This window comes from Felis catus, chromosome X (genome assembly GCF_018350175.1).
Source record: "Felis catus isolate Fca126 chromosome X, F.catus_Fca126_mat1.0, whole genome shotgun sequence".
Lineage (NCBI taxonomy): Eukaryota > Metazoa > Chordata > Mammalia > Carnivora > Felidae > Felis > Felis catus.
In genome coordinates, this window is record NC_058386.1 from 33452697 (window position 1) to 33469572 (window position 16876).

Below are 16876 nucleotides of genomic sequence, written 5' to 3' on the forward strand. Positions count from 1 at the left end.
AACTTAGCCTTTTTCACAGAGAACAAACTAAATTCTGTGATTGCTTCAATATAATATTTGTGTTTTCTTAATTTATTTTTTATTTTTTATTCTGAAGTTAGTTAACATACAGTGTAGTCTTGGCTTCAGGAGTAGAACCCAGTGATTCATCTCATACATATGACAGCTAGTGCTCCTCCCAAAAAGTGCCCTTCGTAATGCCTGTCACCCATTTAACCCATCCCCCTACCCACCCCCCTTCCATCAACTCTCAGTTTTCTGTATTTAAGAGTCTCTTAAAGTTTTCCTCTCTCTCTGTTTTTATCTTATTTTTCCTTCCCTTCCCCTTTGTTCATCTGTTTTGTTTCTTAAATTCCTCATATGAGTGAAATCATATGATATTTGTCTTTTTCTTACTGACTTTGCTTAGCATAATACATTCTAGTTCCATCCACATTGGAATCTTACCATTGGTAACACTTCATTCTTTTTCATCACCCAGTAGCATTCCATTGTGTGTGTGTGTGTATATGTACGTATATATACACACTACATCTTCTTAATCCATCAGTTGATGGACATTTGGGCTCTTTTCATACTTTGGCTATTGTTGATAGCGCTGCTATAAACATTGGGGTGCATGTGCCCCTTCGAAACAGCATACCTGTAGCCCTTGGATAAATACCTAGTAGTGCAATTGCTGGCTTGTAGGGTAGTTCTATTTTTAATTTTTTGAGGAACCTCCATGCTGTTTTCCAGAGTGGCTGCACCAGTTTGCATTCCCACCGATAGTGTAAAAGGGTTCCCCTTTCTCCACATCCTCACCAACATCCGTTGTTGCCTGAGTTGTTCATGTTAGCCATTCTGACAGGTGTGAGGTGGTATCTCATTGTGGTGTTGACTTGTATTTCCCTGATGATGAGTGATGATGAGCATCTTTTCATATGTCTGTTAGCCATCTGGATGTCTTCTTTGGAAAGGTGTCTGTTTATGTCTTCTGCCCATTTCTTCACTGGATTGTTTTTTAGGTGTTGAGTGTGATAAGTTCTTTATAAATTTTGGATACTAACCCTTTATCTGATACGTCGTTTGCAAATATCTTCTCCCATCCCATCAGTTGCTTTTTAGTTTTGTTGATTGTTTCCTTTGCTGTGCAGAAGCTTTTTCTCTTGATGAGGTACCAATAGTTCATTTTTGCTTTTATTTCCCTTGCCTCTGGCGACATGTCAAATAAGAAATTGCTGTGGCCAAGGTCAAAGAGGTTACAGCCCATTTTCTCCTCTAGGATTTTGATGGTTTTCTGCTTCACATTTAGGTCTTTCATCCATTTTGAATTTATTTTTGTGTCTGGTGTAAGAAAGTGGTCTATTTTCATTCTTCTGCATGTTTCTGTCTAGTTTTCCCAGTACCATTTGCTAAAGAGACTGTCTATTTTCTACTGGATATTCTTTCCTGCTTTGTCGAAGATTAGTTGGCCATATATTTGTAGGTCCATTTCTGGGTTCTCCATTCTTTTCCATTGATCTATGTCTGTTTCTCTGCCAGTACCATACGGTCTTGATGATTGCAGCTTTGTAATATAGTTTAAAGTCTGGGATTGTGATGCCTCCAGCTTTGGTTTTCTTTTCTTTTCTTTTCTTTTTTTTAAATGTTTTTTTAACGTTTACTTATTATTGAGAGACAGAGCGAGACAGCATGAGCAGGGGAGGGGCAGAGAGAGGAGGAGACACAGAATCTGAAACAGGCTCCAGGCTCTGAGCTGTCAGCACAGAGCCCAACGCGGGGCTCAAACCTACAAACTGTGAGATCATGACCAGAGCCGAAGTTGGATGCTTAACCGACTGAGCCACCCAGGTGCCCCTGGTTTTTCTTTTTCAGCATTACTTTAGCCATTTGGTGTCTTTTATGGTTCCATACAAATTGTAGGATTGTTTGTTCAGGCTCTGGGAAGAATGCTGGTGTTATTTTTTTTTTTAATTTTATTTCTTTAACTTTTTACTATTTTAATATTCATTTGTTTTTGAGAGGGACAGAGGCAGAGCACAAGTGGGGGAGGGGCAGAGAGAAAGGGAGATACAGACTATGAAGCCGGATTCAGGCTCTAAGCTGTCAGCACAGAGCCTGACATGAGACTTGAACTCCTGGACTGTGAGATTATGACCTGAGGTGAAGTTGGACGCTTTATCAACTGAACCACCCAGGTGCCCCTTAAAAATATTTTTTTAGAGTTTATTTATTTTTGAGACAAAGAGAGAGGGTGAAAGAGAGAGACAGAGACAGACAGATACAGAGTGCAGCAGGGGAGGTGCAGAGAGTGAGGGAGACATAGACTCTGAAACAGGCTCCAGGCTCCGAGCTGTCAGCACAGAGCCTGACATGGGGCTTGAACTCACGGACCATGAGATCATGACCTGAGCCAAAGTCAGACACTTGATTGACTGAGCCACCCAGGCACCCCAGAATGCTGGTGTTATGTTGATAATGTTGCATTGAATGTGTAGATTGCTTTCAGTAGTATCAACGTTTTAGCAATATTTGTTCTTCCAATCCTTGAGCATGGAATGTTTTTCCATTTCTTTGTGTCTTCTTCAATTTCTTTCATAAGCTTTCTATAGTTTTCAGCGTACACATCTTTTACCTCTTTGGTTAGGTTTATTCCTAAGTATATTAAGGTTTTTGGAGCAGTGTATAAATGGGATCAATTCCTCGTTTCTCTTTCTGCCGCCTCATTACTGGTGTATAGAAATGCATCCGATTTCCATACATTGATTTTATATCCTGCGACTTTCCTGAATTCCTCTAGCAGCTCTAACAGTTTTTTGGTGGAAACTTTTGGGTTTTCCGTGTAGAGTATCACGTCCTCTGTGAAGAGTGAAGGTTTGACTTCTTTTGTGCCAATTTGGATGCCTTTTATTTCGTTGTCTGAATGCTGAGGCTAGGTCTTCCAACACTAATATTTGATTCTGAAGGGTCCAGGAGCTCTTTGAAATTCTTGTGAACAAACTTATTAGAACTGAACCAGATTTGGAAAAAAAATTTTTTTTAATTTTGTTCCTTTTCAGATTCTCTTTTTGCAAACCTCCCATAGCATTCTGTGTGCATTCAGGTTTTGTCCTTCAAATTTGTCTGTTATATTCTGAACCAACATGCCATTTTACTCCATAACAGAAACATTCTGTTTTAAACAAAGAAACAAAAAACCCACGTCATCTTGAAACTCCTAGTGGACTCTCACTCATGTATGTTAGTTATAACTTTTAAGCAAAATCACTTGTATTTTATTGTGAAAACTACAGGGTGAATAATTGTGAATTTCTTTCATGTTAGTGGATTTAGCAGATTTCATGAACACACCTATCCCAGAATTACTCAGCCACATACTTATATAACTTCTCACTGTGGCAGAAATGACCATGGTCATGGGCAGGCTCAAAAATAGAGCCTCTTTGTAGCCTATGCAAATAAGAAGCAAAAATATACGAACTAGAATTATACTTAGTTATCAGTGTTTCAACATTCTGTGTTAAAAATTATCTAGGCACCTATGGGATGCCTGGGTGGCTCATTCAGTGAAGCATCCAACTCTTGGTTTCGGCTCAGGTCATGATCTCACAATTCATTAGAGTCTTGCATAGGGCTCTGTGAGCCTGCTTGGGGCTCTCTGTCCCTCTCTCTCTGCTCCTCCCCCACTTGCTCTCTCTGCCTCTGAAATAAATAAACATTAAAAAAATTAGGTATGTATTGAATGCCCATTAACTATCAGTCCAAAGTTATGCATTATCTAGAAATCTTAAAAATTATCTTCTCGTTGACATACTATGAAACGTGATCGCTTTGTAGAATGAAGTTTGTCCAACCAGTGATTCAATTTGGTTAATTATAAATTTATATATATATATATATATCATAATCTTAAACATAAAATACATTAACACCAGTTTATGTGATCAGTAAAAGTTTATAAGTTTAGGAAGAACATACCTGAGTAGTAGATAAATGCATATTTGTGTTATAGTTAACACTGATAAAAGAGAAAGGACTTAGTTGTTTTCATTAAATCTAGACGATTGAACTAGTCCTGTTTGCCAAAGATTTACTTAAATTGAATTTGATATCTTAAAATAGTTGTGATTTAGTTTCTGGGAGAATATATATTGTTTAGATCTACCTCATTTAAAGTATCATAGTTCGGTTTCCTTATTTTCAAGAAAATTTGGAAATACTCAATGTGTGTAAGCAATTATTTATCTAGAAATGCAATTTAAGAACAGAGCTCCCTTAATTTAAGAGATTTTATAATCTGTTAATATCATCCAGAGGTAGGAAAACATTGTACACTCACACAATCAAAGGTGAAGACCTTTGTGTATTAAAGACAGAGACATATGGGCCCAGACAAGTAGAGCTTATAGCTTCAATCCTATAATTTCAGGCATATGTCAAGTATAACACAGAAACAGCAAATCTCATCAGTCCAGATATCAAAAAGCTCTTCTCCCCTCAGAGAGTATGCAGTTCTTAATGGATTTGAACAAAGACTGGAAAATGAGGTTGTGTTTTGTCTTTCACCCAAAAGAAACTAGATCTCTTTGGACTCATTTTGAGAGATTTCCACATGGTCAGATCCTAAAACCAAACTCTGAACCATTTTTTTAAACAATGTTTATTGTGAGAGGGAGAGAATGAGTGAGCAAGCAGGGGAAGGGCAGAGAGAGAGGGAGACAGAATCCCAAGCAGGCTCCATAGTGCCAGAGTGGAGCCCAACGTGGGGCTTGAACCCGTGAACCCTGAGCTCATGACCCGAAACAAAATCAAGAGTTGGATGCTTAACTGACTGAGCCACCCAGGCACCCCCCCCCCCCCGCCAGTCATTTTGGTTAACGATAAAAATAAATCATTGGCTGTAAATGAACAAAAATGAAACAGAAACACAAAGTTAGCAGAGAAGGAAATTAAAATTATTAAAAATTTAAATTAGAAAAAATCAACAAAGTGCTCTTGGTGCTTTGGATTCACCTAGAAGAAATGAGACACCCCTGGGTATTAACTGAGAATGAGGTACACATTTTTGTCTTTGAATTTTATCTGGCTCTGACAGGTGAATCTAGCGGGCATATCACTGTGACCTCCAAAACAGTTAGAAGATATTTTCAAAGAGAGTGAACTCATGACCTTTATATCGATGTAACATGAAAATGTGTTAAGAGTCTTCACTGATGAGGAATTGGCGGATATTGTAACCAATCCAGAAGAGAATCCAAAGAACGTAGAAATATTGATAATCTTTAAATGTGTCAACGGGGGCAAAATTGGGTTGAGTTTGGACCTCTACTGGACAAAGCATTCAGTACGTGTGTCCGTGACTGGCAATTTACAAAGGGCTGTCAAAGAGCTCAAAGACCATGGAAGGCCAGACCAGGTAACCTGGAGGGGAGTGTCCTCAAGACAGAGCACTGTGTCAGTGGCAACGTTCCCGTTCTTGTTTGTACCAGACTGTTGAGGGCCAGGAGAAAGAGTTCCCTCGTAAAGAGGGTCCAGTGCAGTCAACAGGGAGACCAGGTGTCTGTCATGGATGTTTCCAGGCCAGTCCTGAGCAGGGCACAGTGACACCAGCGACACCAGTGACATCATAATGTCGGAGGTGTCATATAAGCAGCTGCCTGACCAGTGAGGGGCACACTTGGTAGGAGGCGGCGCCGCCATCCTGCCACCCTCGGGCCAGCGGGACGGTCAGGCCGGGCCGGTCGGGTTCCAACCCAGCACGCGGCATGTCTGGGAGGCGCCGCCGTCGGCACCGTCGCAGACGGAGGAGGCCCGCGGTGTCCCGCTCCAGGAGAGCCGAGCTGCAATTCCCGGTCAGCCGCGTGGAGCGTCTCCTGCGAGAGGGTCGCTACGCCCCGCGCCTGAGCGCGTCCACCCCGGTCTTCCTGACCGCCGTTCTCGAGTACCTGACGGCCAACATCCTGGAGCTGGCGGGCAAGGAGGCTCTGGACAGCCACAAGATGCGCATCACCCCGGAGCACGTGCAGCGAGCCCTGGGCAGCAACCAGCACCTCAGGGGTCTCCTTGAGAACACCACCTCCCGTCGGGTGGATGGGAGGCCCCGAGTTCGGAAGTGGTGATGCCCACGCCCCCTCGTCCGGACCCCGAAGCCGCCCACAGAGGAGGGAGGCCGGGCCTTGTGTCTGCACGTGACATTAAAGGAGTTAGCTCCAGGGCCGTGCCTCTGACCGGTGTCTGTCTCTGTCATTCGGAGGTAGCCGGAGGTGTCTGTCAGACATCCGGGAGGAGACCTCCCACGGGAGGTGGAGGGTGGACGGGGCGGTCGGTGTGGGATGCTGGACTCGGGCATTTCGGGGAGCGGTTTCGCTGGGGACAGTGCGGGAAGCGGCCCTGAGGGAGTAGCGGGTCAGGGGGAAGAGACTTCCTCACTGGCGCTGAGCCAGTCCAGGCTTGTGAGGCCAGGAGGCTGGCGGGGTGGGGGTGGCTCTCCCAGGCATGTTGAATGCCCAGAAGGAGGGTGGGGGCTGAAGACCACGACTGAGGGGCCACAGGCCTTATTCCTGACCGGAGACCATGTGGAAGTCAGGAGGTGATGGCAGTGGGGGTGGGTGGAGAGGGTGGCCTAGCAGCCGACACGCCCTTAACGGGCCAGGGCTTCGCGTGAAGATTGAGGAGCGACGGGGAAACCGTGAAGAGGTACACGTAGAAGGAACTATGCTCAGGTTGATTCGATGGCCTTATACCCCGCCTCATTCCAAAAAGGGGCTCGAGGTAGGGATTCTTAGCCAGTGCTGCGGTCCTCTGTGGAGTATATCCTTCCGCCGTCGCTCGCGGACACTGGTCACCCGTATAGTACTATGAAAGGTAGCATCTGGCCTAAGACATGCGATCCTAGACGTTCTTTTTAAAAACCATTTGTTAATGTTTCTCTATTTTGAGAGAGAGCATACAGGGAAGGGGCTGAACGAGAGGGAGAGGGAGAATCCCAAGGGAACTCCCTACCACCGGCGCAGAGCCCGATGCGGGGCTCCATCCCGGGAACTGTGAGATCATGACCTGAGCCAAAACCAACAGTCAGACCCTTGACTGAGCCTCCCAGGTGTCCCAATCCTATGAAGTTCTTAATGGTTACTGTTAATAGATTTATTTAGAAATATACGCCATTACAAACTCCTGTAGTAATCTCATTCTCCATGAAACACCTAACCCGTCTACGATCAGATACTTGATGGAGCAACATAGAGTTATCAGGGGCTGAATACGTGTTTGGAGAGGTACCAGTGTGTTCCGTGTAAGTTCTGTCCCGAGTGCTGGACTCGGGAGGACATACAGTTCTTACAAAGACTCTTGTGGTGTTTTGGGTTAAAAAGAGTTGTCACGTCAAGTGTTCTGGCAGTCTTTCCCCTTCCTGTGACTGTCAACATTTAATATTTTCTCCGGTTCATCATGTCCTCAAGACCCCACCCCCCCCTGCAGCACCCTGGACTGTCACAGAGGGCTGGTCAGAGGTTGCCTAGGCAGCGTCGACAAAGGGATCAGAGGAGCTGGGTTGGCCATCCCAGTTCACCACTTTGTGGCCGTGTGATGTGGGACACTCCTCTGTTGCCTCTGGAAAGCACTTTCCTGTGTGAAATGGGGATAATAAGGGTTCCCCCATCTTTGGATTTTTGCCAAGATTAAGTCATTGCGTGCCTGTCAACTGGCGCACAGCGCAGCGCCCGGCACAGGGTGCGCCCTGAGTGCGTAGCTGCACGTCTCTCCCTTTCTGTAGACCACATGCTTAGGCGTGCTTCCCCAGGTGCCCCTGGCCTGGATCTCACGCGATGGCCGGGGGCCTGGGCCACTGGCTGAGACCGCAGCCTGCTGAACCTTGGGGAGAGACAGAGTGCCACGCAGAGGAAGCAGCCAGAGGTACACCCAGGAACCAGACAGGCCTCAGCCTGGTTTCCTCTCTGCTCCCCTCTGCCTGGGGACTCACCCTCTCTCTGCTTCCTGCCACCATCTTTTAAAGTATGGTGTTGGCTTAGCCTTTACCTACTTCATAGGAGTGTCCTGACAATAATAGTGTCAGGGTTGTGTTTAGAGCTGATTTGAATATGTGCTCGTACAAATCCAACAAACTTTTCTTGCTCCACAATGCCATTCAACCAAACAGTTACAGAAACCTCACTGTCAAGATGTCTGCCTTTCCAAGTTGTGATTTACTGTAGAGAGCCAGGAAGCCCTCTTTGCCTTAGCCAAGCTCAACTGTTACCCCTGTGTTCATTTGAGTAGCAAGCAGGTATCTCTCTCTCTCTCTCTCTCTCTCTCTCTCTCTCTCTCTCTCTCTCTCTCTGTCTCACAGTTGCAGGTGGAGATTCGCCTTCACCTGGTTACAGGATAGCACCCACATTGCCACCTCATCCCTGAAGTTGAGTTTCTTTGTGACCAGGGCATGGTTTCTCATATTTCAGTGTCCTTCAGCCAACAGGGACTGCCTCCAGGGTGGATCATGCAAGGGAATCAGTCAGTGTGCTAAGATTTTGATATGTTGGTTAAAAAGCTGTCTGATTTTTAGAAGCAGTTGATTTGGCTCATGGCTTTGGCTTGTTTTAGCACAAAATAGTCCCCTGGGTACTTCACCAGAAGGCCCAGCAAAGGAATTTATAAAGGCCAGAGAGGAGCACCTCAGGGGCTCAGTCTGTTAAGCATCCAACTTTGGCTCAGGTCATGGTCTCACGGTTCGTGGTTTTGAGCCACACATCCAGCTCTGTGCCCACAGCTGAGAACCTGGACCCTGCTTCGGATTCTGTGTCTCCCTCTCTCTCTGCCCCTCCCTTGCTTGCTTGCTCTCTCTCTCTCTCTCTCTCTCTCTCTCTCTCTCTCTCGAAAATAAACATTAAGGCCAGAGAGGTGAGAGTAGGTGGATAAACCATGTTGGGTTAGCAGACCTGTGTGGTCAGGTGGTCACTTTACAGTCCATGCAGTAATCCACACTAATGGTCTCTGTGACACCTGTAGGGAGCCAGACTTCCTGGGCTCCTTCACACTGTCTGGTGTCCAAAGTGGAATTTGAAGGTTTAATGACCCTGTGTTGGCAAGCCCTCTGTGGTCACAGGGGCATGGGACAATCAGGCAGAGCAATACTGCCATCCCTTTAAGAATTGTACTTCAGGGGAGCCTGGGTGACTGAACCAGTTAAGCGGCTGACTCTTGGTTTTAGCTCAGGTCATAATCTCATGGTTCTTGGGACGGAGCCCCATGTTGGGCTTTGTGCTAACAGCATGAAGCCTGCTTGGGATTCATTCATATATTCATTCATTCATTCATTCATTCATTGTCTCTCTCTCGATAAATAATGAATTTAAAAAAAAGAACTGTGCTTCAGCTATGCTTGTGGATTTCACAGGAAACATGGGGGCCAGGGCCAGTACAGGATGGGTGTAAATGCAGCCCCTGCCAAATCCCCCTCCTACACGTACACAGGAATCCTCCACTCAGGGGAGGCAGGTGGAGAGGGGGAATCACTGCTCCTGGGAAAGAATGAGCCACCAAGTTTAGGCCCTTTGTGCATTTCAAAAAAGTAGGAGGTGGAGGATGGTGAGGAAGGATCAGCTCTAGCTTGGGCCCTGGAGGGAGGACACCGTTGATGACCAGTGCCCTGTTGGGAATGGGAAACTAAAACCAGAGTGAGTGGGGTCCGGGGCTGGGGGGTGTGTAGCTGCCAAACTAGGTCTGGGATCCAAAGGTGTATGAGGATAGGCTGAGGTCAGACACGGGTCAGCACAGCAGAAAACATAATGTGTGAGAAGAGATGAGCCCAAGAGTTGAGTCTGGGGGAATCTGGAAGGTTGTGTGGGCTCGGGGTTGGCATGAGCACAAGGCATGGGGATTAGGCTGGGCTCCCACTGAGAACAGCCTTTGGGAACAGAGACGGTTGAAGGCCCAGGCTCCCTTAGTTCCTCAATCTGACATCCTACAGGATGTGGCCAGAATGCAGGTAGCAGATGGGATCATTAGGCCTACAGTGATGTATTTACAGGAAAATCAATCAGCTGCCAGCATTTAAAATAAAGAATTTTTAACATAAAAACCTCAGTCACTGGCTTCTCGGGTGAAGTCAACATGTCTGCACACACGTGTTTATTGTCACATGAAGATGTCTGGCTGCTGTCCCGTGACTACTGGGCCTCTCTGGTTTGCCACAGTGCTCACCCTTCGCCGTTGTATCTCATGTATGACCCACGTCACTCCTTGACAGTACCGTCCCGTCTCTTAAAGTTGCTTGAGTTCGTTATCCTCACCATCCTAACACCAGTTTTCTGAAGGGTAAAGTTCTCTCCTTCAATAGATTAGAACAGCACAGTGCTCCTCACAGTTGTCTTTGGTATGGGGCCAGTATTTTCTGTTGTTCAGATAGATTGTGAACTGATATGTGGTCCTATTTTCCTAGGACTAGAATGGAGTTTACCTTTGACTCTTCACTCGAATTCAGCAACATCTGAACTAGTATATACTCTGTTCAACAAGAAGAGTCCACTCACTTAAATGTTGTGGCAAAACCCACGATTGCCGTAAAGGTCGCTAAATGCCGACCATTTCTGAACCGGTCGTAGCTGATCAGTAACATAATTTAATGATCTACATCAGTCCCTAAATCACATTTGAATAGCACTGTAAGAGTGAATTTATTTTACCTTATTCTTTAAGGAGTATGGTTTCAAATCTAGGAAAGGCCTCGAATAGGACCTGTATTTGATGTTTCATGTAGTGTTTCTGCTTCAGAGTCCTTCATGAAAACAGAAGACTGGTACGTCATGTATTTAGGGTTTTGAAACCGCTGTGGGGAAAATCTCTCTCCACTGCATCTTTTTAAACAAAATCGAAAGGAAACCGGTTGGCGGCAAGGAGGCAGGTCAGGTAGTGTCGTTGTGGGACGCTTGGGTTCTGCCACATAGGATGAAAGGAATTCACCAACTCGACTGTGGAGGAGAGAGCTTTCATGACATACTGGGACAGCAGAGTGCCAGAAGAGGGAGGAAAGTCAGGTTCTGGTCTCCCACGGGTGTGGTTTCCTTGGGGGCGCATCAGCTTCCACAGCTATAAAATGAGGAGGTTGGACAAAATTGTTTCAGAGGTCTGCTCAAGGTGTACAATTACCAGTCTGAGCTTTTCCCAACAGAAGTCTGTACTGACAGTGGGTAAGTGGGGCACAGAGGACAGGAATTATTTTTTAGGGTGTCCATTTTACAGCTGAGGCCACTCTGGCCCAGAGCTGACCCTCAACTCTCCAAACGTCACATGGCCAATGGGCAGAACAGTGAGTATGCCAGTCCTGTTCTCGTACCTGTTGTTGGGGCTCCTGTGCTACTATAGGCTGAGAGATGAGCCTCAAGAGACAAAGTGTGTAATACTCTCCTCTGGGATAAAGAAGCTACTCTCTTGGATACAGAGATGTCGGGGTTTATTGGATCTCTGGGTAAGCACGAGCAACAACTCTCAAGAACTTTTACTTGTATTTATTTCAGAAAGGGTTAGGATCAAGGACTGATTTTATGGTTCAGGCCTTTCAATTTGCAAATCCAGGTCTTCTTCCACTGGGCATTGTAATAGTTGTGTCATGAACCCACCCCCTCAAATAAGGTGTTTTTGAGATTCTCTGTCCACTGACATGGTCTTAAAGGTGATTATGTGATGACATCGGAAGCCTGTGCTTAAGAGTTTATTCTTGAGGTGTCTAAGTTACTGTCCTTTTTTATGGTTCGGAGACCATCCTTAGTTGCTGAAGGCAAAATCTCTGGGCTGTAGATGGCTTATAAGGCCTTCAGGGAAGCATCAGTGTAAATCAAAATAACAAACTGGAGGAGACAGATACTTATGGCTGAGATCAACTTGGTGATAATCCTCATAAGTAAAACTCTTGTGGGAGGGCATAACAATAAAAGTGCAACTACAGGTGAAATTACCTTTTTCTGTCATATGTAAAAGAAAAGGCAGAAAAGAGTTTTTGACTCAGTGTCTGTAAGCATAATGATGTTACCCTTTTTCAAAAAAGTATGGAATCGGTTCTAGACTTATGGAGTTTAATAAAATCCCCTTGGTGCATTAGAGTTCTCCAGAAAAAAAAAAACTGAACCAGTAGGATATATCTATATCTATCTATATCTATATCTATATCTATATCTATATCTATATCTATATCTATCTATATCTATATCTCTGCATGTGTGTACATATACATGTGATTGGTTCATGTGGTTATCTGATCTAACAAGTCCTAATTCTGTAAGGCAGTCCAGCAGGCTGGGAACTCTGGCCAGATTTCTACGTTACAGTGTGGCCAAATTCTTTGCCAAGAAATCTCAGTTTTTGTTCTTTAGACTTTCAGCTGATTGTGTGATGGTAATTTCCTTTCCTTATAGTCAACTGATTGTAGATGTTAAACTCATTTAAAAAGTATCTTCACAGCAACACCTAGACTTGTATTTGGCCAGATGAGTCGGCACCGTAGCCTAGCAAAATTGACACGTAAAACATAACCATTATAATAGGTAGGTCTGATGTGCATCCTCAGTTGAAAAGCACTGGCCTAGAAGATGCTAGATTGAAATTTTATAAGGAAGATTGCAACCAAATATTTAAAAGTAATAAATGATGTCTGATAATACTATAGTGTTGTCGCCTAAATCACTGGAGAAAAGCCCACCAGGACTCTGATAATCAGAAACATCTCATGGATAGTGAGACCATTGACAAATCTCTAGAGACTTCCCGTACAATATATAAGATTTTAAACACTTACATTAATATTTTCTCTGTTAATATTGAACAAAGAGAAGTCCAAGTACTTGTTTTGATTTGAGAATTTTCTGTGCAACTCATCAGTAGTAACGTGTGCGGTAAATCCAATCATTTCTAGCACTTCTCTTTTCTTTTATAAAGTGAAAAATCTTTATGACTTTCTGGGGACCCTGTGAGAAATCAGTTTAAAACCAAAGACAGTTTTAAGTGCAAAAGATAATGCAAAGTATTATTTTCTTTCAGTCTTCATTTTAGATTGTATTTTGGGAATGCTAAACTCAAAAGTTGCCTAGACGTTTGCATGCTTAAGGTAGAATCATGAGAGCCTGAGAACGTGAATGGTTGTAGCTTGGCTGTCTACTAATTCAGTGTCAAGACAACATTTAAGTAAATGTAGACAAGTCCTTAAAACTTCAGAAATGCAGAGCTATTATTATTTTGAAGAGAATACTCCCAAGCATGTTGAAGTCAGAACAAAGGAATATTCTGGTGAGATACAGAATCTGCTACTTGGGCAAACTATGTATAGAGTAATACGGTAGGGTGAAATAAGGCTTTCTCAAATACTCAGGTCCTAATCCCTAGAATGTGGGGATGTTACTTTCTCTCTTGCAGATGGGACTTTTAGATTTAAGTTACAGATATTGAGGTGGGAAGATTATCCTGGATAATTGTGGTTGGCCCGAGAAATTGGAGTGCCCTTATATAAGGGAAGCAAAGGGAAATTTTAATACATAAGCAAAAGGCAATGTGACCACTGAAACGAGATGCTGTATGGCTGGCTTTGAAGATGGAGGAAGAAGTCATGAATAAAGAAATGCAAAGAATTCAGCTCTAGAAGCTGGAGAAGGCAAGGAAATGGATTCTACCTTGGAACTTTCAAAGGTCATGCAGCCCTGTTCACACCTTGCTTTTAGCCTGGTGAAACCGATTTCAGATTTATGACCTAGAAGAGAATCAATGTGCATTGTTTGCAGCCACCATAGGAAGCTAATACAGGTGAAGGGTCATCTTTGACAACCACTTATGAAGAACTAACACTGGGGCACTTGGGTGGCTCTGTTGGTGAAGGGTCATCTTTGACAACCACTTATTAAGAACTAACACTGGGGCACTTGGGTGGCTCTGTTGGTGAAGCGTCCAGCACTTGTTTTTGGCTCAGGTTGTCATCTCGCAGTTCATGAGTTATAAGCCCTGTGGTGGGGACTGTGCTGACAGCGTGGAGCCTGCTTGGGATTCTCTGTCTCTCCCCCTCTCTCTCTGCTCTTCCCCTACTCACTCTCTCTCTCTCTCTCTCTCTCTCTCTCTCTCTCTCTCTCTCTCAAAATAAATAAATAAACTTTAAAAAAGAAGATGTGACAAACGCTGTAAGGAAACTTAGCCTTTTTCACAGAGAACAAACTAAATTCTGTGATTGCTTCAATATAATATTTGTGTTTTCTTAATTTATTTTTTATTTTTTATTCTGAAGTTAGTTAACATACAGTGTAGTCTTGGCTTCAGGAGTAGAACCCAGTGATTCATCTCATACATATGACAGCTAGTGCTCCTCCCAAAAAGTGCCCTTCGTAATGCCTGTCACCCATTTAACCCATCCCCCTACCCACCCCCCTTCCATCAACTCTCAGTTTTCTGTATTTAAGAGTCTCTTAAAGTTTTCCTCTCTCTCTGTTTTTATCTTATTTTTCCTTCCCTTCCCCTTTGTTCATCTGTTTTGTTTCTTAAATTCCTCATATGAGTGAAATCATATGATATTTGTCTTTTTCTTACTGACTTTGCTTAGCATAATACATTCTAGTTCCATCCACATTGGAATCTTACCATTGGTAACACTTCATTCTTTTTCATCACCCAGTAGCATTCCATTGTGTGTGTGTGTGTATATGTACGTATATATACACACTACATCTTCTTAATCCATCAGTTGATGGACATTTGGGCTCTTTTCATACTTTGGCTATTGTTGATAGCGCTGCTATAAACATTGGGGTGCATGTGCCCCTTCGAAACAGCATACCTGTAGCCCTTGGATAAATACCTAGTAGTGCAATTGCTGGCTTGTAGGGTAGTTCTATTTTTAATTTTTTGAGGAACCTCCATGCTGTTTTCCAGAGTGGCTGCACCAGTTTGCATTCCCACCGATAGTGTAAAAGGGTTCCCCTTTCTCCACATCCTCACCAACATCCGTTGTTGCCTGAGTTGTTCATGTTAGCCATTCTGACAGGTGTGAGGTGGTATCTCATTGTGGTGTTGACTTGTATTTCCCTGATGATGAGTGATGATGAGCATCTTTTCATATGTCTGTTAGCCATCTGGATGTCTTCTTTGGAAAGGTGTCTGTTTATGTCTTCTGCCCATTTCTTCACTGGATTGTTTTTTAGGTGTTGAGTGTGATAAGTTCTTTATAAATTTTGGATACTAACCCTTTATCTGATACGTCGTTTGCAAATATCTTCTCCCATCCCATCAGTTGCTTTTTAGTTTTGTTGATTGTTTCCTTTGCTGTGCAGAAGCTTTTTCTCTTGATGAGGTACCAATAGTTCATTTTTGCTTTTATTTCCCTTGCCTCTGGCGACATGTCAAATAAGAAATTGCTGTGGCCAAGGTCAAAGAGGTTACAGCCCATTTTCTCCTCTAGGATTTTGATGGTTTTCTGCTTCACATTTAGGTCTTTCATCCATTTTGAATTTATTTTTGTGTCTGGTGTAAGAAAGTGGTCTATTTTCATTCTTCTGCATGTTTCTGTCTAGTTTTCCCAGTACCATTTGCTAAAGAGACTGTCTATTTTCTACTGGATATTCTTTCCTGCTTTGTCGAAGATTAGTTGGCCATATATTTGTAGGTCCATTTCTGGGTTCTCCATTCTTTTCCATTGATCTATGTCTGTTTCTCTGCCAGTACCATACGGTCTTGATGATTGCAGCTTTGTAATATAGTTTAAAGTCTGGGATTGTGATGCCTCCAGCTTTGGTTTTCTTTTCTTTTCTTTTCTTTTTTTTAAATGTTTTTTTAACGTTTACTTATTATTGAGAGACAGAGCGAGACAGCATGAGCAGGGGAGGGGCAGAGAGAGGAGGAGACACAGAATCTGAAACAGGCTCCAGGCTCTGAGCTGTCAGCACAGAGCCCAACGCGGGGCTCAAACCTACAAACTGTGAGATCATGACCAGAGCCGAAGTTGGATGCTTAACCGACTGAGCCACCCAGGTGCCCCTGGTTTTTCTTTTTCAGCATTACTTTAGCCATTTGGTGTCTTTTATGGTTCCATACAAATTGTAGGATTGTTTGTTCAGGCTCTGGGAAGAATGCTGGTGTTATTTTTTTTTTTAATTTTATTTCTTTAACTTTTTACTATTTTAATATTCATTTGTTTTTGAGAGGGACAGAGGCAGAGCACAAGTGGGGGAGGGGCAGAGAGAAAGGGAGATACAGACTATGAAGCCGGATTCAGGCTCTAAGCTGTCAGCACAGAGCCTGACATGAGACTTGAACTCCTGGACTGTGAGATTATGACCTGAGGTGAAGTTGGACGCTTTATCAACTGAACCACCCAGGTGCCCCTTAAAAATATTTTTTTAGAGTTTATTTATTTTTGAGACAAAGAGAGAGGGTGAAAGAGAGAGACAGAGACAGACAGATACAGAGTGCAGCAGGGGAGGTGCAGAGAGTGAGGGAGACATAGACTCTGAAACAGGCTCCAGGCTCCGAGCTGTCAGCACAGAGCCTGACATGGGGCTTGAACTCACGGACCATGAGATCATGACCTGAGCCAAAGTCAGACACTTGATTGACTGAGCCACCCAGGCACCCCAGAATGCTGGTGTTATGTTGATAATGTTGCATTGAATGTGTAGATTGCTTTCAGTAGTATCAACGTTTTAGCAATATTTGTTCTTCCAATCCTTGAGCATGGAATGTTTTTCCATTTCTTTGTGTCTTCTTCAATTTCTTTCATAAGCTTTCTATAGTTTTCAGCGTACACATCTTTTACCTCTTTGGTTAGGTTTATTCCTAAGTATATTAAGGTTTTTGGAGCAGTGTATAAATGGGATCAATTCCTCGTTTCTCTTTCTGCCGCCTCATTACTGGTGTATAGAAATGCATCCGATTTCCA

At 43.7% G+C, this 16876-nt stretch overlaps 2 protein-coding genes across 3 annotated transcripts in view; both read left to right on the forward strand.

Moving 5' to 3' along the window:
- Positions 1 to 16876, forward strand: part of SYTL5 (synaptotagmin like 5) — a 308338-nt gene that overhangs the window by 149573 nt on the left and 141889 nt on the right. The window lies entirely within an intron of this gene.
- LOC123383334 (histone H2A-Bbd type 1-like) lies at positions 5653 to 6209 on the forward strand. Its single transcript, XM_045050609.1, has one exon. The coding sequence runs from the start codon at positions 5748 to 5750 to the stop codon at positions 6099 to 6101; it is 354 nt and encodes a 117-aa protein (XP_044906544.1). The 5' UTR covers positions 5653 to 5747; the 3' UTR covers positions 6102 to 6209.